At 45.7% G+C, this 25,270-nt stretch overlaps 1 protein-coding gene and 1 long non-coding RNA gene across 3 annotated transcripts; one reads left to right on the forward strand and one right to left on the reverse strand.

The window, feature by feature from the left end:
• Positions 1-1,350: 1,350 nt before the first annotated feature.
• On the reverse strand, positions 1,351-3,987 carry LOC102548575 (uncharacterized). The gene is made up of 2 exons (XR_015684712.1): positions 3,903-3,987; positions 1,351-1,923 (listed from the first exon to the last, which is right to left on the reverse strand). It is a non-coding gene; the product is annotated as an uncharacterized LOC102548575 (long non-coding RNA).
• Positions 3,741-23,483, forward strand: Fkbp1a (FKBP prolyl isomerase 1A). Of its 2 annotated transcripts, NM_013102.3 has the most exon segments (5): positions 3,741-3,850; positions 3,924-3,971; positions 19,004-19,116; positions 21,301-21,463; positions 22,420-23,483. In NM_013102.3, coding segments are annotated over 4 exon segments (327 nt in total). In that variant the 5' UTR covers positions 3,741-3,813; the 3' UTR covers positions 21,430-21,463; positions 22,420-23,483.
• The last annotated feature ends 1,787 nt before the right edge of the window (positions 23,484-25,270 follow it).

Genomic DNA, 25,270 nt, shown 5'->3' on the forward strand with positions numbered 1-25,270 from the left:
AGGTAAGTCTTTTCTGTTTTTCCAAATAGAGCTAGATCACACAGGGCTTAGTGAGACCCTGAGTTCTACCTGGGGACAGCAGACAAGGGAAAACAAGGCAGACATTTTTAGGAGTTATCTGAGAATGTCAGTTATAGAAGTCTGATGCCTTCCCTTAGGAAAGCAGGAATTACATTTCCTGTGGAACTCATAGGACTTACTAGTGTGCATCATTTCACTTAGGCTCTGTCCTCTCCTCTGACTCAACCTCAGATCACTGAAATTTCAGGTGTCCTCATTTCAGGAGTGGGCAATTCCTCTACACTAGTGGGTTTTCCAAATGTGGTTTCCAGGCCAACAAGATTGTCATGGCTTGATGAATTCGAGTGTGAAATGTTCCTATTTTATGTGCTTTATTCCACAGCTGGTTGCAATATTTTAGGAAGATATAGCTTACAGCTAACTGATAGTTCACCACGAGTGGGCCTTTGAACATTACATGCAGCCCCTGGTTCCTCATTCACTCCTGTTTCCTGGTCCATTGTAAGGTGAACAGCCTCTGGAGTTGGGGATTTAGCTCAGTGGTAGAGGGCTTGCCTAGCAAGCGCAAGGCCCTAGGTTCGATCCTCAGCTCCGGAAAAAACAAAAAACAAACAAAACAAAAAAAAGGTGAACAGCCTCTGTCTGCTACATGCTCACTTTGTGCCATGGAGATAGAAATTCTCTGGTGTTACAAGCCCAAATAAAGCTCCCTCCCCCCTTTTTCTGAGACAGGGTTTCTTCTGTGCAGCCCTGCCTGTCCTAAACTTGCTCTGTAGACCAGGATGGCCTGGAACTTAGAGATCAGCCTGCTTCTGCCTTTGGAGTCCTAGGATTAGAGGCATGCACCACCATCTGGCTCTGACCACAATATTTCGATACCCAAAGCCAACTAACTTGAGTATTACTTTTGAATTTTTAGAAATACAGACTCTCTGGTCATACCTCACACTACAGTGAGATTCTGGGGGTGAAGCCCAACAGTTAGGGTTCTAAGAAGAGTGACTCTGGGGCATGTTTCGGCAGGGGAGTTCCCTGTAGTCATTACGTACACCTTCAGGCAGCTGAGAAACAAACAAGGGTGGCCTCTTCAAGGTCAATATCTAGGAGCTGGGATATTACATAAGCCAAGAATCTATTAGCTGTAAGCAGCAGAAGGTCCAATTCAAACTAGCAAGAGGAAAGCTTTCCCATAATGAAGGGTCACCTAGGTTCAGACATTGCTAAATATATATCCATTGTGTGAGTACATATGTACATTCAAAATTGTGTGCACACATATGCGTGGAGCCTGTGTTAATCCCAAAGATGGGAGGAGAAAGACAACCACCATTAATTAAAACAGGAGTGTTTTTTTTTTTAAACATGCACAAGGGCTGCCTCTCCCTATGGCAGGGTTCGAGATTAGATGTGATGTGAGGAAGACAAGGCTTTCATAGCTCAGGGGTACGGAATTTCCAAGTGGTGGATTTGATGGGCAAAATAGGTGGCATTATAGGAGCAGGGCAAACAAGTCAGTCCTAATGATCTCTTGAAACACAGACACGGTTGCAAGGTGGGAACAGCAGGCAGTCATTGTCATAACTAGGTAGTCATTAGGTGGTCATATAATCTTTTGCAACAAGGGTAGGATTGCAAGATGGCTATAAACCACTCTTTGAAACAGGGACAGGATTGCCATTCCTGGAACAGGTGGTAACCAACTACTATCTGTAGGTAAGGGTGCAGGTAGGGCATAAGCCCAATCCTTGAGAAGCAGAGGCCTAACCATAGACAGGAGTGGGCCTCCTTTGTCTTTATGATAAGATGGCTTTTACACCAAAGATTGAGGCAGGCTGGATCTTCACTCCCCGCTTGTCTCCTGTATCCCTGTGGAATCTTTGGTGGGGTCCTGGCATTCTTTATCTGGGCGAAAACAAAATATGGAATGTATCAAATGATGAAATCATAAATTATATCTGTTTGGTTAGCATAGATAGGCCACATAATCTCAGTGTGTCAGTGACTTCTACAAGTATCAGATTTGCCTCCTTTGCCAGGGAGTTAGTTCCCTTAGGCCTAAAATTCCAACCCTTTGTTGAGAACAAGAAAAGATGTATTCTCCTCTATACCTACTTCCTGCAAAAATTAGGATGCCACTGTCAGAGCCCAGGAAGGCTGGAATATTACCCAAAGGCCGGGAGGGCATTAGGGTAGTTGGGTATTCACTAGAAGCATCTTGGTTAGCTGACCCAGCTGAAGAGACAGGAATTATCACACTGACTAGACTGGTTTACATCAGCTTTCAACAAGTCCAGGGCTTTCTGGTTCTGTTTGTTTATGGGACTGTCCTGGTGCAAATCACCTTTGGAGAAGTTTGTAGTTCCTAGATTGGAATTTGACAGAACCAGAAACCAGATGTCACAAAAAAAAAAAAAAAAAATCAAAAGCTTCTATGATTTATCAGAGGAAGACTCCATAAAATGTTTTAAAGGTGTTTGCTGGTTGGTTTGTTTGGATTTTTTTTTTTTTTTTTGATACTGCAATTTGCTCAGGCAGTCCAATAAACTGAAGGTGTGTGCCTCTCCAAGGTGTGCACCCACTAAGGTACAGTTCCTCAGGTCCCAGAGGGCCAGAGGTAAGGATCGAGCTTCTGAGTGTCTGAGCTTGGCTTTTAAGTCTAAGATGGAGGAGACTGGGTCAGCTGGACACAGGGTCTCCGGGAACGTAGTCCCTGCCTACCTCTTTTGATACTGGGTTTCTCACTGGCCTGGAGCTCACTGAACAGGCTAGACTGATTAAGCTCCTATCCTCAGCACCGGGGTTACAGGTCTGCACCAGCACCGCTGGCAGTTTTACTTTATGTGAATGAGTGTTCTACCTAGGTATGCATCTACACACGGAGTGTAGGATTCCCTGGAACTGGAGGTAACGGACAGTTGTGAGCGGCCATGTGGGTGTGGGAATTGAACTCAGGAAGAGCAACCAGTACTTTCAACATCTGAGCCATCTTTCCAGCCCGTTAAGTTATTATTCTTTAAAGCACTGAAGGTATTCGAGCAGAACTCACAGAGCCCCCTTGGAAGCTGGTGTGAGGAGGGAATTCAAGTATTCGAGTGGATGGGTACATATACTTTTTTTCTTTTTGGTGTTTTGAGACAGGGTTTCTCTTTCCTGGCTGCTCTGGAACTTGCTCTGTAGACCAGTCCTGCCTCTGCCTCCCGAGTGCTGGGATTAAAGTCCTGCGCCACCACTCCTTTCCATTAATATATACGTACTCGGGGGAAGGTGGCTTTCATGCAAGACAGTGTTAATATTGATTGACTCTTCCAATAAGAAGCTCGGAACCTAAGGCCACTTGCAGACGTCCCCTTGGTTCTACAGGTGCAAGGCCTACTCACAACTATCCTCTTTACAGGACAATTAGATGTGCGTAAGAGTAAAGCATCTCTAAGTGAGCTCGTCAGTAGCTGATTTGTCCCGTTATTAATGCGGCGTCTCCGAAGCGGAGAAACGCAGAGGAAAGCTGGGAGTAGCCAACAGGACGCGCCTTCCGCCGCAGCTGCATCCGGGGGGGGTCTGTGGCCTCCGGACTTCCGGTCCCTCCGCCCAGCTGCCCCGCTCCAGGGATCTGAGCGCCTCGCGCAAGTAGGGCGGGGCGTGCTGTGAGGTACGGTGCGCGTGCGCAGGAGACAGGAGAGGGACGAAGCCGAACCTCTGAACCGCCGCCAGGTCCGCTTCGGCTCCACGCCGCCCGTCGCGCCTCCACCCGCGTCCTTCTCCTCCGCCAACGCCGCCGCCGCCGCCGCCGCCGCCATGGGAGTGCAGGTGGAGACCATCTCTTCTGGAGACGGTGAGTAGACAACCGCTGCCCCGCTCCCCCGCCGCCGCTCGCAGCCACTCACCTGCAGTCTGTCTCTCCTCAGGGCGCACCTTCCCGAAGCGCGGCCAGACCTGCGTGGTACACTACACGGGTGAGTCGGACCGGCCGGGTGGGGCCGGGCGGGAGGGGCTGTGGCTGGGAGTCGGGGCGTGGTGGCCGCGTGGCCCGCGGCCGAGGCCTGGGCGGTGGCCATGCCCCGAGGGACAGGCTGGGCCCGCCGCGCGGGACCGGACTTCGGGTTGGCGCAGTCTCATACACCCTGAACGGTGAGCGGCCTCGGATGCCGCAGGGAGCCTACTGTCCAAGCGTAGAAATTGTGGCTGAGCGAACTCATCGCCTGGCGGAGGTCACGCGCTTCGGGCCAGGGACCCCTTCAGGAAGATTTAAACCGTTTCCGATCCCCGATGGCATGATGCCTTTCCCCGTGCTTTGGGATTCTCTCTCCCTTTAGTAGTTAAGGGAAGAAAATTCCTAGTCTGCCCAGCCACCCTTTGGGACCCTTGAATTCACCTTTCTGGGGCGGGTGGGAAAGGACCCACTTGCTAAGTCATTATTGTGGCTTCACGTGCCCTTTCGGAAATAGATAATGCAATGTCTATTTCTCTTTGACCCACTTGCAAATCTCAGCCTCCATGGCAGTGATTACCAGACCAAAGGATGTATTTACCATGTCATTCCCCTTTCCCTTTTCTGAGAGTAGAGACTTTCTCAACCCCATTTTTAAAGATAAAGAAAACTGAGGGGTCGTGAATGCAGTGCACAGTAACTAAATCAAAAGAAAATTTAAAGACACGCACTCCAGGCCAGAATTCGAGCATCAGGACCATCAACACTGCTGGCCCTGGGACCATCTTTTACTCCATGCCCTTACAAGGTCTTCCTGGGTTGGGGAGGGGGAGGGGTAGCAGACTGTGACTTCATAGGCTGAGTGCTGTAGCCACAGCTGATATGAATCGGCTTCCCTCCCCCTCCTTCCCTTTCCCACCCTTTCCTTTGTCCCCCTCCCCATCCTTCCTCTGTTTCTTCTGCTTCTCCCGGCTCCCCTCCACTGCCACCACCCCCACCTTTTTTTCTGGCTGATCTGGCTGAGCTGTTCTGGCTCCAGTTGCCTTCTCTCCCTAATCAGGGGAGGCTCCCGCTCTTGAGGGACAAGGCAGCTCACATCCTCCTCCCTGTGCCCCCTTATTTCTGTGACTTCTTGAGTAGAGAAGTGGGCAGGAGTTAAGGACTAGGACCTTTAAAAAGCTGCCAGTGGAAGGAATATTGAAATACATCTTTGGCGAGAACAGATCAAATCAAAGTAGCTGTTGTGATAGGACCACAGTCAGCATCTTGTCTGGGAGGGTTAGTAGAAGAACAATCATCAGTTCAGTCATCTTTGATAGCAAGTTGGAAAAGAATACTGTTACTTTAAAAAAAAATAAACATGTGTTTAAGGCAGTTTTAATAGAATTTCTCATGTTGTGACACCTCCCCCCCCATAAAATTATTTTCGTTGCTGGTTCATAACTAATTTTGCTACTGTTACGAATCATAGTGTAAATATCTATATTTTCAGTGGTCTTATGCAACCCATGTGAAAAGGTCGTTGGACCCCTCCATGGAGTTGCAACCCACAGGTTGAGAATGTGAGCGACTGGACACATTCTCAGGAGGAAGTCATTCCCTGACTTCTCCCAGTCCTCTTGGTGACATCTGTCTGTGTCCAAGACTGCCCCTCATCCTTGCCTAACCTATGTGTCACTGCTGTTGAAAACCAGGTACTGGCATGTAGGCAGAAACAACTTGCTGTGCTCCTTGGTGAGCTGTCCCTATAAGAGTATCTAGAGCCCCCCCCCCCCCCCCAGAAAAAAAACAAAAACCCAGATGACTATGGGTCCCAGAACTCCTAATGCCTCTTCAAGTCTGTTCTCCATGTGGGCGGCACCCACCCACACGTTCCCAGAACGACAGCAGGACCCTGGCACACATTAGAACAAAAGCTTTCTTTTTTATTTCATTTTGATAAACTCCACAAAGACGCCTGAGAAGCCAGCTGTGCCTCACAATCACAGAATAAGCTGTTCTGAGGGCGGGTGGCTTTGTTCCCAAGAGTCTTTGCCACCAGCCTCCCAGGAAGAACCTGTTTGAGACCTGTGGGGGCGTGAGAGAAGGGGGTAGATGTGCTGTGAGATCACTTCCGCAGCATTAAGGCTTTTAAGTCACTGAGAATAGATTATCTCAAAGAGATTTCGAAGAGAAGAGAACGTTGTCTTTAAAATTGGAGGAAGAGGGTCTTCAAAGACAGGAAGCCAGCAGAGTCCCACAGAGGGAGGAGAGAGCCCCTATCTCTTATCTCTGGTTTTCTCTCTGCTCACCTCAGTCATTTCTCTGTTCAAGATCTATGCTTCAGGCTGGTGGGTGGTAGAAGCCTTCGTGCCCATGCTCAGTTTTTCTGTTTCCTTTTGAATGTCTGGCTCAGGTTGTTTGCCTGAGTGACTGAGAGGAAGGATATGAATGACTGAGGCTTGGGTTGGGTTAATAACTCTTGGTCATGTGAGTTTTAGCCAAGTGTCCATTTCTGCTATTTAGACTGGGTCCAGAGAAACAGCAAAGGAAGTAAGGTGACCAGCCCCTCAGCCCCGAGCCCTGCATGCCAGGGATGAACCCAGGACCTTACAGGTACTAGCCAAATGTTTCAACTCTGAGCTCTGTCTCCAAGCCACAACCTCAAGGATGTTTTAGATGCCAATAATGACTTTGTGCCACTGATAAGCCTTTCTCTGGTGTTCTCTGTGACCTCTGCCAGGACCCAGCATGAGTACAGGCTTGAAGAAGACTTGAGTGCCACTGAGAATATCTAGTGATTTCTAAGGGGTATTACAAGCCTTGACTGAGACTTGAGGGAGGAGGCGGAACAGTAAGCCATACACTAAGTCCTTGAAGGCTGAGTGGATTTCCACAGCCCCTCCCTCCCTGCCTCGTGGTTGCTGTGAGGCTTATCCTAGTGCATGTCCTTTTCACGAGGCCCCAGGAGTCCATTGCCACTGTGAGAACAGTCTCAAGTGGACTGAAGGATTTCTTTAATCTTCCTAAAATGTAGCTGGACATCTTGCTCTTGGGATCAAATTTAAGTCTTCCATCGCCTCTTGGTGTCTGATGAAGAAGCCAAGAGTCCCTTGGCATCATCTCCAGTCTGCCCAGGGCTGTCAAAGCTCCCAGGCCAAGTCTGGCCTATTACTTTTACTTTTTCTTTAGTTTTCTTGCTTCTTCTCTGCGTTATTTTCGTCACTCCTCTACCAGCTGTTCCGCAGTTGGTGACCTGATGTCTGAGGGAAGCTCATATTTAAGAAATGCCTCAGGTGATACTTTTCTAGTGTGTAGTGTTTGTCACAAAACAGGCTGGAGCTGTATGGGTAGTAGTGACAATGTTTTGTTATTATTGTTTTGTTTTTCCCTTTGTGCAGCAACAAACCAGCCACAAGTGGCTCGTAAACTAGAGTAGGGTTTAGCTCAAGAGGGGGACCGGGATGACAGTGTGACATGTCAGACAGTGAAAGACACAGTGGAGAGAGTGAAGCAGGGAGGGATGGGGAAGGAGGAGTTTGCTTTTAATGGAGACAGGTGGGAAGTCCTGATGAGTGACACCCCCTCCAGCATCACACACAGCAAGTTTGGTAGTGGACTTCATGGCCATCTGGAGAAGAGTTCCTGTGCAAGGCCCAGGAACTGGAATGGATTGTGTGAAGGAGTGGTAGGCAGAGGATTAGTTAAGGGAACTTGGTATGTTGCCATAGAGCACTCTTCTTCTGAGTCTGGAGTCATGCCTTGAGCTGACATGGATTCTATCCTCCCTTGGAGGGATATATAGTGCCCAGCTGTATCCCAAGGGTTAGGGTGTTCTAGCCCAGGCCATCAGCAAGTGATGAATGCTGTCAGGCAGGAATTCAGGAGAAGCAGCACCTCGTGAGCAGAGAGGCATGGGGCTGCTACGGTACTGTTTGAGTTGTACTTAGATCCTTACGCTCCATGTACCAGGCGGTGGAGCTCCTGTCCATTGTGATGTCTAGAGTAGGAACAAGGTTAAGTTGTGGTCTTGGCACCAAAACTGCTCAGAGTAGTCAGACTTGGATGCTTAAGATTGAAGCATTTGGAAGCCAGGTGTGGTGCCTCAGGTCTTTAATTCTAGCACTCAGGAGGCAGAGCAGCTGTATCATGAACTTGAGGGCAGCCTGGTCTACCTAACATGTTCAAGTTTTCACATGGTGAAACCCTTTTTCAAACAAAAAAGATTGAAGTGGTTGGCCCCAGCCAGGACAGCCTCCTGTTTGACAGGTTGGGAAATAGGAATGCAGAAGAGATGGAGTGCCCATCTACTAGCCTTACCTCAGGGTATGTGCATGAGGAAGCTCCCTGTGTGAGAGTAGTGCAGCTGGCCCGAGCTACCTTGGCTGTGTGAACAGGTTAGGGTTTGCTTCTGTTGCCAAATTTCCTTAGCTTGCTAAGATGTTGGCACTGTGAAATGGATCCTGCTGTGGAAGGGTTGCCCTCCATGGCATTGTGAGTTCCCAAATCAATTACAGACTTGTTGTTGTCTTCCTTTCACAGGTAAGGGCAGGAGAAACTCTTTTGTCTTACCCCCAAAGAATGCTTCTCACATGTGGGTGCCACTTCCTGGAGAGCTTTTTAAAGAGAGAAAAGTGAAAATAGCAATAATGTGTGCCTAAGTGCTACTGCCTCGACACAGGTGGCCATTTTGCTGTATGCACTGTTGCTATCTAGTCTGAACACATCTGAGGTTTAATAACCTATAACCATAGGGCCATCTTTTTGTTTGTTTCCCAAGACAGGTCTCACTGTGTAGCTTTGGCTGTCCTGGAACCATGTGGACCAGGTTGGCCTCGAACTTGCAGAGGTCTGCTTGCCTCTGCCTCCCAAGAACTGGAGTTAAAGGCATGTGCCTCTAAGCCCAGCTTAGCTGGACCATATTAACTTGAAGTATCCTGGAATCTTAGGGCATGAGGGTATTATTTTCCTGCTTGTCACATCCAAGACAATGGAAAGTGATCCTATCCCAAACCAAACTCAGTGAAATCATCAGTTTCCAAAGCAGGTTTTACAGCTTTGCTTCTTTAGAGGTTCACTCACTGTAGTGGGACGCTCTGTGTGCCTCTAAATGTGCACTCTGTCCCAAGAGCTCCAACCACTCAAGTTGTTTTCCTGAACTGGAGTTTGTTCCCGGGGTGGGGGCTGGGGGGCGGGGGGCAGGGTGAGGTGGGGTGTGTGGCCTCCTTTGTAAGTACTATACACTACCTCCACTCCTACATGCCTGGTACTGTGGCAGGAGGTTTCTGTTTTCTTCAGTCTAGAAAGAGAAAGTACTTAAGCTTCTCTTTGGACTTTGTTGCACTCCTAGTTCACCCCTCCTTCTATTCAGTGATAGTGTCAGGAGGTAGGAGAGAGCCATGCATTGGAATCGCTGTGGCAGCTGGCACCTGTAATCCAGAACTGCCTGGAAGCAGTGGTCCTTGGTTTTGAGTGTCTGTGCCTCAGGCAGGCAAGAGGAAAGAATTATCCAAGTGTGTATATGCCTAGAATTAGGAGTTATCTTTGATTTCTCTATATGAACTCATGTCTGTGTACACGGTACTGTATGGGCACCAGGAATTTAAGAATGAAGGCGAACACAATCCCTACCCTTGTAGATTTTTTAGCTATAGTGGAAAAGGTATAATTAATGTAATTGTGCAAAAATGTATTCATTAACGCTAAGGAGAGAGACAAGAACAGGTCAAGATTTTAGATGGCAGAGGGCCCATGAGAAAGTGAGAGTAATACAGTCGAAGGAGTTAGGGGATCAATGCACAGGGCTGTGTGAGTAAGAGTGTGGGCAGCCCAGCAGTAAGTACAAAAGTGGAAGTATGTCTGATGTGAATGCAGACTATAGAGAGGTGGAGGAGGTGGGCAGCAAGATCAGAGAGATGGCAGCTCCTTTGAGCCACTTTAAGGAGTTGAAAGCCTTCTGAAAGAGATGGCAAGCCATGGGAGGGCTTTAAAAAGCAAGGGTCTCCTTGTATTGTTTCAAAGGCTCTGTCTGGCTACTCTTGTTAGGTTTATGCTGGAGGGAAAGCAAGAACAGAAGCAGAGAAGCCAGGGAAGGGGATGAACCATTCGCGAGGAGTATATCCTAGAGCAACACATATTATCTCTGGCTAGCCACTGTTTATTTTATAATTAACATGGGAACTGAATGACACACCCACAGGGGAAGAATTAACTCTACCAGTGTTCTTCATATTGTTGCACAGCTCCTCCCATTGTGGGTTTTGACTTTGAAAACTTTTGGTCATAGAATCTAAAGGGATTTGGCCAAAGACAAAGGTTTTCTCATGGTTGGGCATGTGCTTGCGTTTAGTGAACCAGGCAAGTGATGGGATGGAGTTGGTTCCTACTTTGGATAGGCTCTTGACCTCTGGCCCTACCATTCACCCAGGGTATCCTTCTAAGTGCAGAAGGTTTCACTGGGTTTAATTATGTAGTCAAGGGAGCCTAAAACAGCTCAGACAGTTGCTGAAGAGCCGATGCTTTTTCTTTGAGTATGGTGTTTTCCAAACACCAATTATGTTTTTTTATAATAAAGTCTATTGTGAGAAGTCTAAATGCCAAGCCTTTCCAGTTCATTACTAGCAGCAGCATTCTTTTTCTTTCCTGTACTGACTCATTGTCAGCCCCACTGATTTTCTGGTTATACCCATTCTTATGTGTATGCTGTTGAATCACATCAGTGTAACCATCATGACTAGCTTTGGAAACATACAGCTGACTGCTCCCCATCCCCTTTGGTGAACGGAGCATGGGAATGCTGTCTTTCTAACACAGAAGTTATGCAGAAGGGGTTTTGGGAAGCTTCTGTGTCTAATGAAGAGGGAAGAGGGACAGGTATGTCATGAGGCCTCTGGCAGTGCTCACCTGGGGTGTCTCGTGGTTTCGGCTGCAGGCTGCAGGCTGACATGCCTTTGGGTGGCTCCCCTTCCATTCAGCAGCTGCACTGGTTGCACTTAGGAAACTAATCTGGATTTCGGCCTTAGCAAGTCCTTCTCCCTCTCCCATGGGCAAGTAACAGGAACTTAGCTTTGGTTTTGTCCTGTTTAGTTGCTTGATCATCTTATTTGATTTAAATATGGGGGTTTAAAGTTTTCTCTTTATACCATCCTGTATTTTAGTCAGTAAAATAATGCCTCTGAAAACCTCGTGTAAAGATTGATGAGTGCTGTGAATGAGATTTCACTACTGAAGCTTGAGTCTCGACTCAAGTAGAGGGCACTGAGACTCTGCTTTCCGAAAGGCAAAATGCCAGACTAATCTAACATGATAATCAGTGGTCCTCATGGATTTGAGTCTTGGTCTTGGCCCTCACTTTTTCTGTGGCCTGAGCCAAGCACCGGGAGCACGGTCTATGGTAGGTACAGGTGCTCCGGTGCTTTCCAGGCGCTGCCTGTGTTTTTTCCCTTTGCCAATTACTCATGAACAAGAGCACACTCCAGAACTGGGCGTGGCTGATGGGTGCTTGCCTGGCATGCTGTTGTGGAGATAGACTTGAGTCTTCTCCCCAAACTCCTCTAAAATCCTTCTCTCCTGCAAGGATTTGAGCCTGATTCCCCCAGGTGAGAAGCTGCATGGAATAGAAATGGCGTGGGCTGTGTGCAGAGGGAGCCTTTACTCCTCTTGTTGTCTTGTGAGGGTGTCCAAACCCCCACTTCCTCCCATTTTTCTCTCTAATTGGATACTTAGAGGTCTGGAAAGTAGAGCCAGCCCTTCCAGGAGCGTCCCTCGGCTGCTGCTTGCCATGTAGGGAAGAAGGTCTAAATATGGAAGCCTCCTGCTTATCCTGTCCTGTTGGTCCATAAGTCAGGCAGGGGGAGCCAAGGGTTGAGCCAGATGCCACTGGGACGTAGGACAGAGTCCAGGTCTGTGATTTTGAGCTTCAGTCGCCCCTTAGTACCATGATTTAAGGCTGGAAACGCAGAATCTACAGCTCTTCAGACAGCTCTCACTCATGAGGTGGAGTTTGTGTCTAATCAGAAATAAAAGTGGCTACTGTTACCAGCAAGTGTAAGTGTGGCCTTGAGAGGAGAAAGCTTGCTGTCTGTGAACAGTAGCCTCGGTTGCCCTCTCCCAGCTGAATCTGCTTTTCCTCTAGGATACTCTGGGGGCAACTTGGCAGTGGTTTCCCCACTCAAGAGCTCCAGGTGCTTAGGAGTCCAAAGGGATGGAGCACCGCTGAGACCTGACCCGGTCCCGTGTCTTTGTCCTTCCATTCCCTGTGTGAAGCAGGGACTGCGCATATGCAGGGGGCTGGTGAAGATCACTGCCTGCTGCTTTTCTTCTGTCCTTGCAGGCAGGGGACCTCAGAATGATCTCTCCCAGCCTTCAGTATAGACAGGCACCTCCATGGTCTTTTTTTGTTAGTTTTGTTAAGGTTCAGTTGTCATAAAGTAAATGTCACATATTTAAAGTGTTCAGTTTTAGCTACATGCAATGGTTATGGATATGTACTAAATAGTGAAACACTGTCTGAAAGACCACAACAGTGTACAGTTTCTTAGGCCCAGCTAAATAAATTCCCTGCGAAGCTCCCATCTGTATCCTACTCTAGCTGCTACTGTGCTTTCTTTGAGCTTAGTTTACTGGATGTTTGTTTGTTTGTCTTGGGTTTTGGTTTTGTGTGTGTGTGTTGTTGGGGGGGGGGTTGTTTTGTTTTGTTTTTTTGAGCAGGGCCTATAGCCCAGGAACTTGCTGTATAGACCAGGCTCACCTGGAACTCAAGAGATCCTTCTGTCTCTGCCCCCTGGAGTGCTGGGATTAAAAGATGAATGCCTGTATGCCTTGGCTAGTTTGTAGTTTAGACATTATTCATAAATGTTAACTATGTAGTATTTGGTTTCTTTTACTCCCTGTGTTTCAGATTCTTCTGACTTCTCTATGGATAATTTGTTCCTTTTTGTTGCTGAGCAGTTTCTGTGTATGGGTCATGTGTTCATTTACCATTTGGTAGGTGGTTGGGTTGTTCTTAGGAGTGAATGTTAAAAATTGCTCTAAACATTGTGTATGAGTCTTATAGTCGAATAGATGTAGATTAAGATGATACTGAAATATAGGATGGCTGGGCCATATGGGGCACGAGTGCTTACACTCGAGTCCTTCCAGAGTAATTGGCTATTTTGCACTCCACAGTGTGATGTTCTCCCTATACTTGATGTAGCCAGTCTTTTAGTTATTTATTTTAATCAGTAATATCCTTGATGGTTTTAATCTGCATTTGTAATGATTGAAAATGTTAACATCTTTCCTATGCTCACTTGCCCCCTGTGTGTGTGTTTCAGGGAAGTACAGGTTCAAAGCCTTGTCTTTTTTTTTTTTTTGTAAGATTTATTTATTTATTATATATAAGTACACTGTAGCTGTCTTCAGACACACCAGAAGAGGGCATCGGATCTCTTTACAGATGGTTGTGAGCCACCATGTGGTTGCTGGGAATTGAACTCATGACCTCTGGAAGAGCAGTCGGGTGCTCTTAACCGCTGAGCCATCTCTCCAGCCCAAGCCTTGTCTTTCTTAATCAGCTCTTTCTTACTCAGTTTTGGTAATCTGTTGTGTAGCCCAGACTGACTGTGTTGTATAGCTCAGGCTGGCCTTTGAACTTGACAGTCACCCTTCCTCATTCTTTTTTTTTGGGGGGGGGGGTTCTTTTTTTCGGAGCTGGGGACCAAACCCAGGGCCTTGCGCTTCCTAGGCAAGCGCTCTACCACTGAGCTAAATCCCCAACCCCTTCCCTTCCTCATTCTTGCCTTTATTGGTTTTGTTGTTGGTTGGTTGTTAAGTGGATTTCAGTGTCTAGTTTTTTTCTTTTTGATGGCTTGTGTTTTTTGATCCTATACTTAAGAAAATTTTGCCTAGTCTAAGATTATGTGTTCTTCCAGAGAATTATGCAGGCTTAGCGTTTACATTTAGGACCATGGTCCATTTTGAAGTAACATTTGAGGGCTGGAAAGATGATGGCTCAGGACTTGTAGACTCCCCATATAAAAGCTGGGCTTGATAGCACCTAACCCCAGTGCTCCCTCAGTGAGATGGAAGATCAGGACAGAGTCCTTGGAAGCTTGCTGGCCAGCTAGCATGGAGGATGAGATAGTGAACAAGAGACTGTCTCAAACAAGGTGGGAGGTGAGGAGTAATATCTAAGGTTGTCCTTTGACCTCCGTTTATGTATTACAGCACATATACACTCACACATGAACACACACATAACTTGAAGTGTAGTATTTGATATATGTGACTATGAATCCCAGCTTCCTAACTTCTGTATACGTAGCAGGGGGTGAATAAGTGGTGGTCCATTAAGTTGACTCTTGCTGCCTAGAGTGCCATCCCTGTTCCCACCTCAGGAAAACTCCCAGTGATGTGAGCTGGAGCCATTGGAAGATAGCCTTGCTTAGTTCCCAGCTTTCAGAGACTACTATGTCTCATGTCGTAAATTATATCGTTGAGGTTGTTTCTTAGTTATAGTGGAGAGATGGGTAGTTTGGTCGGTTGGCTATTCAGAGACAGTTTTGTCTATTTTCTCTATCTTGGTGGATAACAGAAATCCTATCGAGCTGATTTCCATCCACTTTTCTTGTGTTCTGCCATCAGAGCTGAGTAGCATAATTATCAGAAAGCTGCATTCACACTCATGCCTGTCTTTCAACATTTGTTTTCTTCTGCATCTCTTCCTTCTAGAACCTTTTTACCCATCGTGACACACACTCAACTACCCTATAGATGTTTATTTACTTTAAGAGCTCTGGCTGCTCTTCTAGAGGTCCCGAGTTTAATTCCCAGCAACCACACGGCAGCTCACAACCATCTGTAATGGGAATGATGCCTTCCTCTGGTGTACATCCATACATGTAGTCAGAGCACCCTTATACATTAAGTACATAATTAAATACAATGATACAAAAAGAATTCAATTATGGGGGGAAAATCCTTCAACCCCAAAGAATACCTCCTACTGTCACTCCTTCCTGGGAAAATAAAATAGATTGACAAGAAATGACTGTGGTCTGAAGCTCTGGAGCAAGACTCAAGTCCTCTTTATTTAGACAAGAGCTCATGTGAAATAGTGTAAGAAAATAAGGCGGTGATCCCGTTTCCTGAGCCACACAACAGATTCAGCCTTTTCACTTCCATGTCTCATATGAATTTAAGATACAGAAGCAGGCATCCCTCACTGAAGAACTAACTACAGGTAGAAGCTCCCTCTGAGCTTCCTGCCCGCTGTTTTTAGTCAGCTGAGGTAACAGGCAAAGCAGCACCAGTGCATGTCATGTGCAGGAGGCAGCTTTCTCCTGCCTTTGGGGATGAAGAACTGTGCAGAGTATATTGTACATTTTCATTGTAATTAAAATTGTGGCCCTGCTCAGGTCAGAACCATGCTCAGATGTGATAAGAATTAATAGAATTCTTTTGGAGATTGCTTTATTTCTTAAACTGTGTGTTATAACCCATTGATGTATAATGAGATTTATTTAGTGCAATCCTAATTAGGTTACTTTGAAAATGAGAAGTAGTTACTCATAAGGACGTTCTTATGTGTTTTGATTGTTTGAGTTACAGTGTAGGTGTGCATCAGGGAAGCACTTTTGGCCTTCTTGTTCCATTCACTGGGGCTGAGTAGATCAACTGAAGCTTTGTTTCACATAGTTTATACTCGGCCATAAGTATCCACAAACCCTACTGAGAAGGCAAAGCATGCTTGCCTACTGTCCTTTGGAGTTTTTTCCTGAAGTGGACACAAGTGAAAGGCTAACACAGATTTGTGAAGGAATATTTTACTGAAGCAGACACAATTGAAAGGATGTCTGTTAAAGCAAGCATGTGAAAGGGCACGTGATGAAGGATTTTTTGCTAACCACACACATATATTACCCACCTTACATTGTGTAGTTGAGCTCCATTTTTGGGACTCTGTAGAGATGCATCAAAAAACTTCTGGTGGGGTGTTTCAGCTTTTTGCTGCTTTTGCAGACTGGGGCTGATTTGCACAGTGATATCAGCTGAGACAGATTCATGCTGAGGCAAGACCCACAGAGGACACGAGTGCTTAGAGGAATTATAAAAGGACTCTACAGACAGTGACAGAGGCTGAGCTTGGCTTATTTATAGAGCTAACTGTACACTTGTTCTCATGTCTTCACTGATTTTTACTTCACTAAGAGAGACATAGCCGGTGTCTTTTCTGACATTCTTATTGACCCTGATCCCTCCTGCTGTCTTATGCGAGGCTAAGGCCTGGCTTTCTCTATGTGACAGTGCCACCCCTACTGATTCATGTTCACCTTTCCCAAGTCTCTCAAGTTAGACTACTGATACTCCATAAAGTGTTCCCGGTAGATTGAGCTGTCCCTATCGACCTGTGAACTGAAAATGAGATCTCCAGACCACACAGATGAGAGTTACTCCAAAGAATCAAAGTTAGACTGGCCTGTATGTTTGGTCTGAACCCATGTATAAGTGGCACAGAGAGAGGCTTAGGGCTAGAGCCCTTAGGGCTGGGCTAGAGCACTCCTAGAAACCTGATGCTGCACTGGGAGAAGTGGGGCTCTGGGCCTGAATTATTTTATAGCCTTGGCTCAGATGCCCCTCTGGTCCAGTTTTTCACAGAATAATGTGTTTAATCATTCATTTTGGAGACAGGGTCTCTGTGTAGCCCTGGTTGTGCTTGAACTCTGTAGACTAGGGCTGGTCTGTCTGCCTCGTAAGTGCTGGGCTAATGGTATGTGCCACCACACCTGGCTCAGGAGTTTTTAAAAGAAATTATGTGTATAAGTGTTTTGAATATATGTGTATGTACCATGTGTATGTTTGGGTGTCCATGGAGATCAGAAAGAGGGCTTCAGCTTTCTAGAAATGGAGTTACAAACTGTTGTAAGTCACTGTGTGGGTGCTGGGAGCAGAAACCAGGTCCTCTGGAAGAACAGCCAGTGAGTGTTCTTCTCTCTGAACATCATTCCAGCTTCTTTTATCTGGATTTTTTTTCCCAGCAGGTTCTTGCAGACAGTTCAGCTTAAAGGCCAGGAATTGCTCTTTTGTCCTGGGTCCTAACTCAGGGTCTGCTCAGAAGAGCTCAGACCAGGAAGAGTCTATTTCTAGTTATCAGTTATCCTTCATTGTTCACAGGCCCCCTGTTCATTGGCTATGCCCTTAAGAGAGCTGCAAAACCTTACAGTAGGTTTCCTTAGGTCTGTTAAAGCAGGTCCAAAAGCAGAATGGAAAGGCTTGCACATATCCAGGGAAAGCATTCTGAGAATCTTGGTGTCTTTCTTTCCCTACCTTTGGAATCAGTTGGGGGAGCTCCTGTGGCAGGAGTTGTACTGGCAGTGGGCATGTGTATAGTAGGTATTGTGGCCTAGAGACTGGTTACAGATAGAGAGGCCATTCAAATTTATTGCTTGTTGGTTCTTCTGTTGGGAAGTGACTATATTCTGGTAAAAGCAAATTAAATGTATATCCCAGTTCAGCAGTTCTAGGGTTCCATACTCTGTTTCTTCATAGATTTGGAACAAGGTAGCTCCTGTTTTCCTCTTGTGCTTCACCTCCAGTCTTCAGGCTGTGTGATGTGCGTTTTGCCCAGGATATTGGTCTTGAGCCTTGCTCAGGACAGCAGCCTCCACCATTTCCTTTTTGGTTAAAAGTCTAGAAGTTCAGCACCTGTAATAGTGCCCTCAATTCATCTCGTTTCCACAGTCTGCTGACCAGGGTTGACATTGTCTTTTAGGTTAGGATATTTTTTTCAGGGTTTTCCACTTTTATTAACACATACACATGCACAAGAGAGTTCTTTTTTTTTTTTTTTTAAATGGATCTTCAAACCCTATTGTGTTGCATATCAGTTCTGGGCCCACCACTAGCCCCCTCCAGCCTGGGGTTACATTTGAGAGCTTTCAGGAGCTCAGGGTCAGTTACCTCAGTTGGCTGCCACTGGTTTCCAGAGAAATCCATGCCAGGGATGTTTTTGAAAAGGGAGCTGCAGATGTCTGCCACAGATGTCTAACTCCCCTTTTCTCATGGTGCTCACCCTTTGCGATCTCCATTGCTGGAGTTCACCTTTCATTGTGGTGTGCTTGATCCTTGGGAAGCAGTCTAGTAAAAGGAGCATGGTATGAGGGGCTTTGTCTCATTTTGTCTCTTGAGCATATTATGACCTGTGAACTGGGATGTGCTGTGAAACATGGGCTTCAGCAGTAGGCTGGGTGCTAGCGTCTTCCACTGTCTCTAGATAACCACGTTATTTGCCACTTTCTCAGGAAGACTGACAACTCAAAAGCTAGCCCATGCTCAGGTTCCTGTTTGTTTTTGTTGGTTTTTTTTTTTTAAAGGTTTTATTTATTTTATGTGTATGAGTGTACTATCACTGCCTTTGGACACACCGGAAGAGCGCATTGGATCTCATTACAGATGATTGCAAGTCACCATGTGGTTGCTGGGAGTTGAACTCAGGACCTCAGGAAGAACAGTCAGTGCTTTTAACCTCTAAGCCATCTCTCCAGCCCCAGGTTCCTGTTTTTTAAAATAAGACAGCACCAGAGTGCTTAGTAAAGCTGTTCTCCTGTTGTCTCTTTCCCCATGATGCTGAGAGCATTTCTCTCTCTCTAGTTGAGGACTCAGTCACCACCATAGAGAATAGCAGTGTATATAGTCACAGCCAGCCATGGAGAAGGGTAGAGAACATGCCGTGTGCTTGTCACATAAGTACTACTGCAGAATTGGGATTACTGCCCTTGTACAGGAGGACCTTATACAAGGAGACCACGTTACCACCTGAGAGGTCCATGGTGTGGAATAGTCATGGCAAGGAGCCTACTCTCAGAGCAAGGTAGCAGCTGTACCTCAGAGTGAGGTAACAGGCTGCATGGCATCGGCCATCTGCAGAGCTGCCCAGTAAGGCCATAGGAAATCCTCCAGAGACGGCTCAGTTCCCAGATGAAATGCCTGACCAGGCACACTGGCCCTGCTGTGCTGATGGGGCCTGTACCACTGGTTTCTGAATGGCTTCACACCATTTCTCTTGGCTGCTCATGCTACAACTGTACTTTCTTACAGGGATGCTTGAAGATGGGAAGAAATTTGACTCCTCTCGGGACAGAAACAAGCCTTTTAAGTTTACACTAGGCAAGCAGGAGGTGATCCGAGGCTGGGAAGAAGGGGTAGCCCAGGTATGTTCTTTCGTTTCCTAGGATCTGCCTAACACCCCACACGTGACACTCAGGGTTCATTCTTTATTTTAACAAATGTATTACTTTTATCTGTATGTTTACCTACCTATATTGGGTGAGTGTCTCATGCCCTCAGAGGTCAGAAGAGGACATTGGATTCCCTGGAACTAGAAGTAGAGATAGTTGTAAGCTGCCATGTGGGTGTTGGGAACTGAACTTGGGTTCTCTACAAGAGCAGCCGTGGAGAGAGAGCCATCTCTCCAGCTTCATGGGATTTCTTGCATTGTTTAGCACACAAATACACTTTCCTTGCCTTTTCCTGCACAAAACTGCCTGGGGATTACTTTGTTTCCTCAACTTTGACATTCTGTGGCTGAACATGGTCATATCCATATAGCTGAATGCTCTCTGAGAGGTACAGGTGCTATAATTCAGTTAACCAGAACCTTCGTGTAAGCCATTTGAATCTTTCACAGTATTTTGGTAACATAAAAAACACCGTGCGCCTGTCTTGCAGTCTTTGTTTCACATGTATGCAAGTATTACTGAAGGGTAAGTTCTAGAAAATAGACTCAGTTCCAGCCTGTATCGGGCTGTACTCTGAGGCGTCCTCAGGCTGTGCAGGTGCCTTCAATCTCAGGTCATCATGTACGATGGGGTCAGGGCTGGGCTGAAACACAGATGGACAGACACAGGGGATAGGTGAGGCACATGCCCCTTCTCCTTTTGGTTTTTTGGTTTTTCATGACAGGGTTTTTCTGTGTAGCCTTGGTTGTCCTAGAAAGGAACTCACTCTATAGGCCAGGCTACCCTGGAACTCAAGAGATAAGAGGTACACATAAAGACATGCGCCACTCCCACCCGCCTCAGTCTCCATTTCTTGATGCTGGTTTGGTTCTGTTTCCAGGTACAGGATCCTGTCATAGGTGCAGTTTTGAAAGGTTCTCTTGTCATTTAACAGTGTTTTAGCTATGTCTCCATGTTGTATCTTAAAAGCCCACTGGGGTGTCTCATTCTGATTACTAATCCATAGTGTGGATATGTGTATGAAGTCATTGTCCTTTGTGATGGCATAGATAGGTTGTTAGAATATTCTAGAAAGTAGAATTGTTGTGCAATGGAAATAGGTGTTTTGAATTTTCTTAGATCAAGCCAAGGACTTGAGTCAGCTATGGTATTTATAATCTCAGTACTTCAGAGGCTGAAGCAGGGGTACCTTCCAAGAGTTGAGGTCTGCTTTGGCTGCACAGTAAATTCCATGTTATTGAGAGCTACACTGCTATCCTTCTAAAGATATTTTCCCTTAGTTAGTATAATTGTATAAATACTATATATGAAATATATGGTATCTTGTTCCCCAGAAAAATCAGTGGGTTGTGGGTTGGGTTGTTTTGGTTTTTTGTTTGTTTGTTTTTGTTTTGTTTTTTGAGGCTTGAAATACATTTATTGGTTCATGTAACCCTTTAATTCCCAATGAGAAGGACATGCCCTGGGTCTCCACACTTAGGCCTTGGGTGTTCATGGTGTATTAGTCTGCGATTCCTCTGAAACATTCTTTTTTTTTTTTTTTTTTTTTTTAAGTGTCTCACCATAAGACTGTAAGTGTAAGCTGGGTGTGGTGCTCTTTAAAACCTATAATCCTGACCTAACGTGAGGCAAGAATATTATTAAGAGTTTGAGGCTAGACTATGCTACACTGAGCTATAGAGGTCCTGTGCTAAATCTAAATATAGGAAGCATAGAATTGAGGACTCTCCTCAGATTGTAATTTGTGTTTTTTTGTTTTTTTTTATTTAAGCTTTTTATTAAAGTGCTGTTGAGAATGCCACATCGATGGGTTACACTAACCACACATGAAAAGGTTGCATCTGATAAACACTGCTCCCCCTTGTCCTAATTGTACAAATAATACAGTATGAGAACCGTTTGTGTGACACCAATAAGTACTGAAACTTCAAAAAGTCAGGAGGGGTTTTTCATTGCCATTGGGTCCCATCTAAAGTGGCTGCTCCCAACTCCGGAGGTTTTCAGTGTGGGTGCTGCCTGCTGGATGGGCAGCTGCAGTCACTAGATGTCTTGGTCAACACTGTCCTGGCCAAGGACACCTAGTAAGCAGCTCAGCACAGAGATTGGGAATTCATCCAGGTAATTTTAATCCTTGCATGTGTGTTTGTTCTTTCACAGATGAGTGTGGGCCAGAGAGCCAAACTGATAATCTCCCCAGACTATGCCTATGGAGCCACCGGGCACCCAGGCATCATCCCACCACATGCTACTCTTGTTTTTGATGTGGAGCTTCTAAAACTGGAATGACAGAAGTGGCCTCCTCCCTTAGCTCTGCACATGGGTAAGAGTACTTAATGCTGAAGGACTCTAATTACCTTCCTTGCTCCCTTGATAGGTCCAGTGTGTCATGTCCCCACCCCCAACCCCCGTGTTAGTGTCAGTGTCAGTGTAAGAGTTGACCATTCCAAGAACAGGATAGCATGTGTATTAAAGGAGCTTGTGGGAATGGCAGCTGTTAAAACTTTTTATATGTAGCTTATTGAGTTGAAGTCTGTGGAACCACAGGCCAAATAACAACTCTTTCTGGATTGGTTCTGACCTGTGCTTCTAAAAGCTAATAAGAAAAGTACCTTTAGAAGAGCAGCACGTCAGCTTGAGCTGCCTTAGGAAGAACCTTCGCCTAAGGTCAGACAGTTCTAGGAAGAAACTGTAGGAGCCTGAGTTGTTCTTTCTAGTGAAGGAAACTGGGCCTGGTCACATCCATATGGTGGCAAAGAAGAACTGAAGCCTGTTTCCTCTTCTTTCATTCTTAGAACATTAAGCTCAGTATCCTAGTGGCATGGCCTTATTCTTGTGGCTATTAGACTCTCTTCACACATGAATGTCACCCTTAAAACTGACCCAGACTTTCCTGATTGTTCTACCCCTGGAATCCAGAGGCCACAACCAGGGGCTGGGTGAGGATGCTTTTGTTAGAAACCTGAAGCCAATTTGGATTCTAGTGATCACTGTGATAACAGCATGGGGGTGGTAGGGGCAGCCTCCTCCTGTCCTTAGCATGCTAAACTTAATGTTAGGTTAACACAAGACATATGAACCACATGTGGCAAATTGAGCATAAGAAAGTTGCTTGCCTGAAAACCTGGGCAATCCATCTGCTTTCTCCAGCTGTAAGAATTGGCCTGGTCCCAAAAGACCTCAGCTGCTCAGGACAGGACTTGGCATGACAGATAATATTGTGACTGTCCACACAGAGAACAGAGTTGCTGGAACTTACAGATTTTCTGTCCCCAACAGATCTGCCATGGAGGAATCTGGTACCTCCAGATGGGTGCACATGAATCCATGGGAGCTTTTCCTGATGTCCCACCACTCTTTGTATAGACACCTACTAACTGAATGTGTTCCGTCACTCAGCTTTGCTTCGGACACCTCCATGTCCTCTTCCCCCTTCTGTATGTGTGTTGACCTAAACTGTATGCCATAAACCTCAAGTTACTTTGTTTTGGGGTGAAGACTCAGTTTCTGTCTTTGAGATCTAAGTTTCCAATGAAGTATATTATCAAGTGTTAACAGCACAAGCAATGGATTAACTCTAGAATAGGAATTGGTGTTGGGGGTGGGATTTGCAAGAATTTTTATTTTATTTTATTTTTATTTTTTGGATGAAAATTTTATCTATTATATATTAAGACATTCTGCTACTGTGCTGCAAAGCCATAGCAGATTCGAGATGCTGTTGGGGGCTGGATTTTTCTCCAGTGAGGGAAGTCCTGTTAAACCGAAAGCCCTACCCAAACTGAAGTGGGAAGGGAGGGAGAGCCTTTGCTTCTGACAGGCCTTCCACCTAAAACTGACTGCCTTTTAAAGCAGGTCCCTTCACTGCTGTGTTGAACACTACAATATCTGTCCCTGGGTCGGCAGGGACCTCTGAAGCCTTCTTTGTGACCTGGCTTAATTTGTTTTTCATCCTATGGTTTTTCTAATGGATTTTCTGGACTTTTGTAATCTTGTAACTATCACGCTCCACTTACTAAATTCTAGAACTTCGGTGGAAAGTTTAAACTGAAGGTGCTGTTTGTAGACTCACCACCCAGTGGATGCCCAGCCACCACAACAAATCCTTGAGTGTTCTCTAAGAAAATGATGCTGGTCATCACAGCTTCAGCATCTCCCAGGTTTTGATGCTTGGCTCTCTGCTGATCCCAGCTTCCTGGCTTTTCCTCCTTCAGTTCCTTTTCACCCTCTGCTGTCCCGTGTAGTGATTTGGTGAGAGAAAGCTTTTGTCCCCTGCCTCTGCACTACATATGCGGTTCAAGTTTTATTATTGCAATAAAAGTGCTTTATGCTGGCTTTTCTCAGCTCTGTGTCATGAGGTTGCTTGCACATGCCTTGTGCCCCTTTTAGCACATGGTTGGTAGGTGTGTAGTGCTTGTACTTGACAGTGCATCAGTGAGCAGCCTTTTCCCCTCGGCCGTGGTGGGCACGGAGACTGTAGGTGTGACTCAGGAACTGCCTGGAGCTGGGCTGGGGCAGTCATGGTCCTTCTCATATCCCTTAACTGCTCTGCTGCTCTAGACAGGTAGGGAGAAGATCCAATCTGCCTTTAACAGGGAGTCAGCTGCAGTCATGTTCCCATCAGATGTATGAAGGATTGTGAAAGGAGGATGCAGGGATTTAAGTCTTTGCCCCTTATTAGATAGGTATGCAGAGACTGTCTTGTTCTTTTCTTATCCCTACCCCCAGTAATGTTTCTTTTACTGAACGTTAGTTAATGCTGATCACCAGGATCCTCCAAATATCTTGACAAACACCTTGTAAAATTACTCTGGAGCTAGGCACGGTGGTGCACACCTTTAATCCCAACACTCAGGACAGGTAGGTGGGTCTCTCAGGAGGTCCAGGTCAGCCTGTTCTACATATTGAGATTATTGCCTGTTTTGTTTTGTTTTTTAAAATGTTCTCCTTAGTAATTTAAAATACAGAGGTTGTCAAACATTGGAATAATGGTTGATTTTTATTTTTTAACATTGGTGTGGAGGTCAAAGCACACTTTGAAAAAGTTGGTTTTCCTGTTATGTGGGTTCTTGAATGTAGCACCTTCACCAGTTACCCTGCTAGCCTGAATAATGTTTTTTTTAAATACATAAATTATTAAATTATCTTAATTTGGATTTCTGGAGTAATAACCTAGAGTTATACCTTAATTTTCCTCAAAGTTATTTTAACAGATTTATCAAAGTAAGAGTTTTGGTGAGTACCTATTTAAGAACTATTGAAATGTCTGGTTGACACTGCAGTTCCCCTAATGCATATAAGCAAGGAGTGTTTGTTTACATTTTGTCCCTCATGAAGATCACTTCATTCCAGAAAAGTCTCATACTGTTTGCCACACAGATCCTACCATACCCCCAGAGACATTTTTTAAAAAACATTTGTTTTTGTGTGTGAACGTATGCTGCATGTGTGCAGATCGATCTCCTGGAGGCCAAAGAAGGTCTTGGATCGCATAGAACAACAGCCTGGATGCTCTCCCAGAAGATTATAGGTTGATTCCCAGCACCAACATGGTGTCTCATAACTGTCTGTAACTCCGGTTCCAGCCATTCTAGTACCCACTCAGGCTTCCAAGGGAGCCAGGCACCAAGCGGTGGACATACATATGTGCAGATACAAAAACACCCATAAAGTTTTTTTTTTTTTGAATGCACTAAAGTTAAATGCAAAGGCAGCACTCCTGCTTTCTGCACATAATGTGTGATGAGGTCACCCAGGTTGCTTAACTTTCAGGTGTGTGCACCCCAGGTAGCGGGGCTCTGTACCCATTGGAGGCTAGGTTTGCCACAGCAGTGAGCTACATGGCCCACAGCCAAATGACTGTCAGTTTTTGGAAAGGGAAAAATCATGCTGTTGGGGGCATATATCTGCAGATGATATATTGTCAGATATGCTTACTGGTGGGCACTCTGTTTTAACATTTATTTCTAACTCTCCTCAAAAGCAGCATGTGCCTAAGATTTTGGGATGTAAATCCAGTTAATTGCAGAGTGTCTTGTAATTATTATGCCAGTGCATGCTGGGTTGCAGAAGTGATTACAGCCTGACACAGGACAGTGCTGATGTAGGCTCTCAACTTGCAGTGAAGGGA

The sequence above is a fragment of the Rattus norvegicus genome, chromosome 3 (genome assembly GCF_021556685.1).
Source record: "Rattus norvegicus strain SHRSP/BbbUtx chromosome 3, alternate assembly SHRSP_T2T, whole genome shotgun sequence".
Lineage (NCBI taxonomy): Eukaryota > Metazoa > Chordata > Mammalia > Rodentia > Muridae > Rattus > Rattus norvegicus.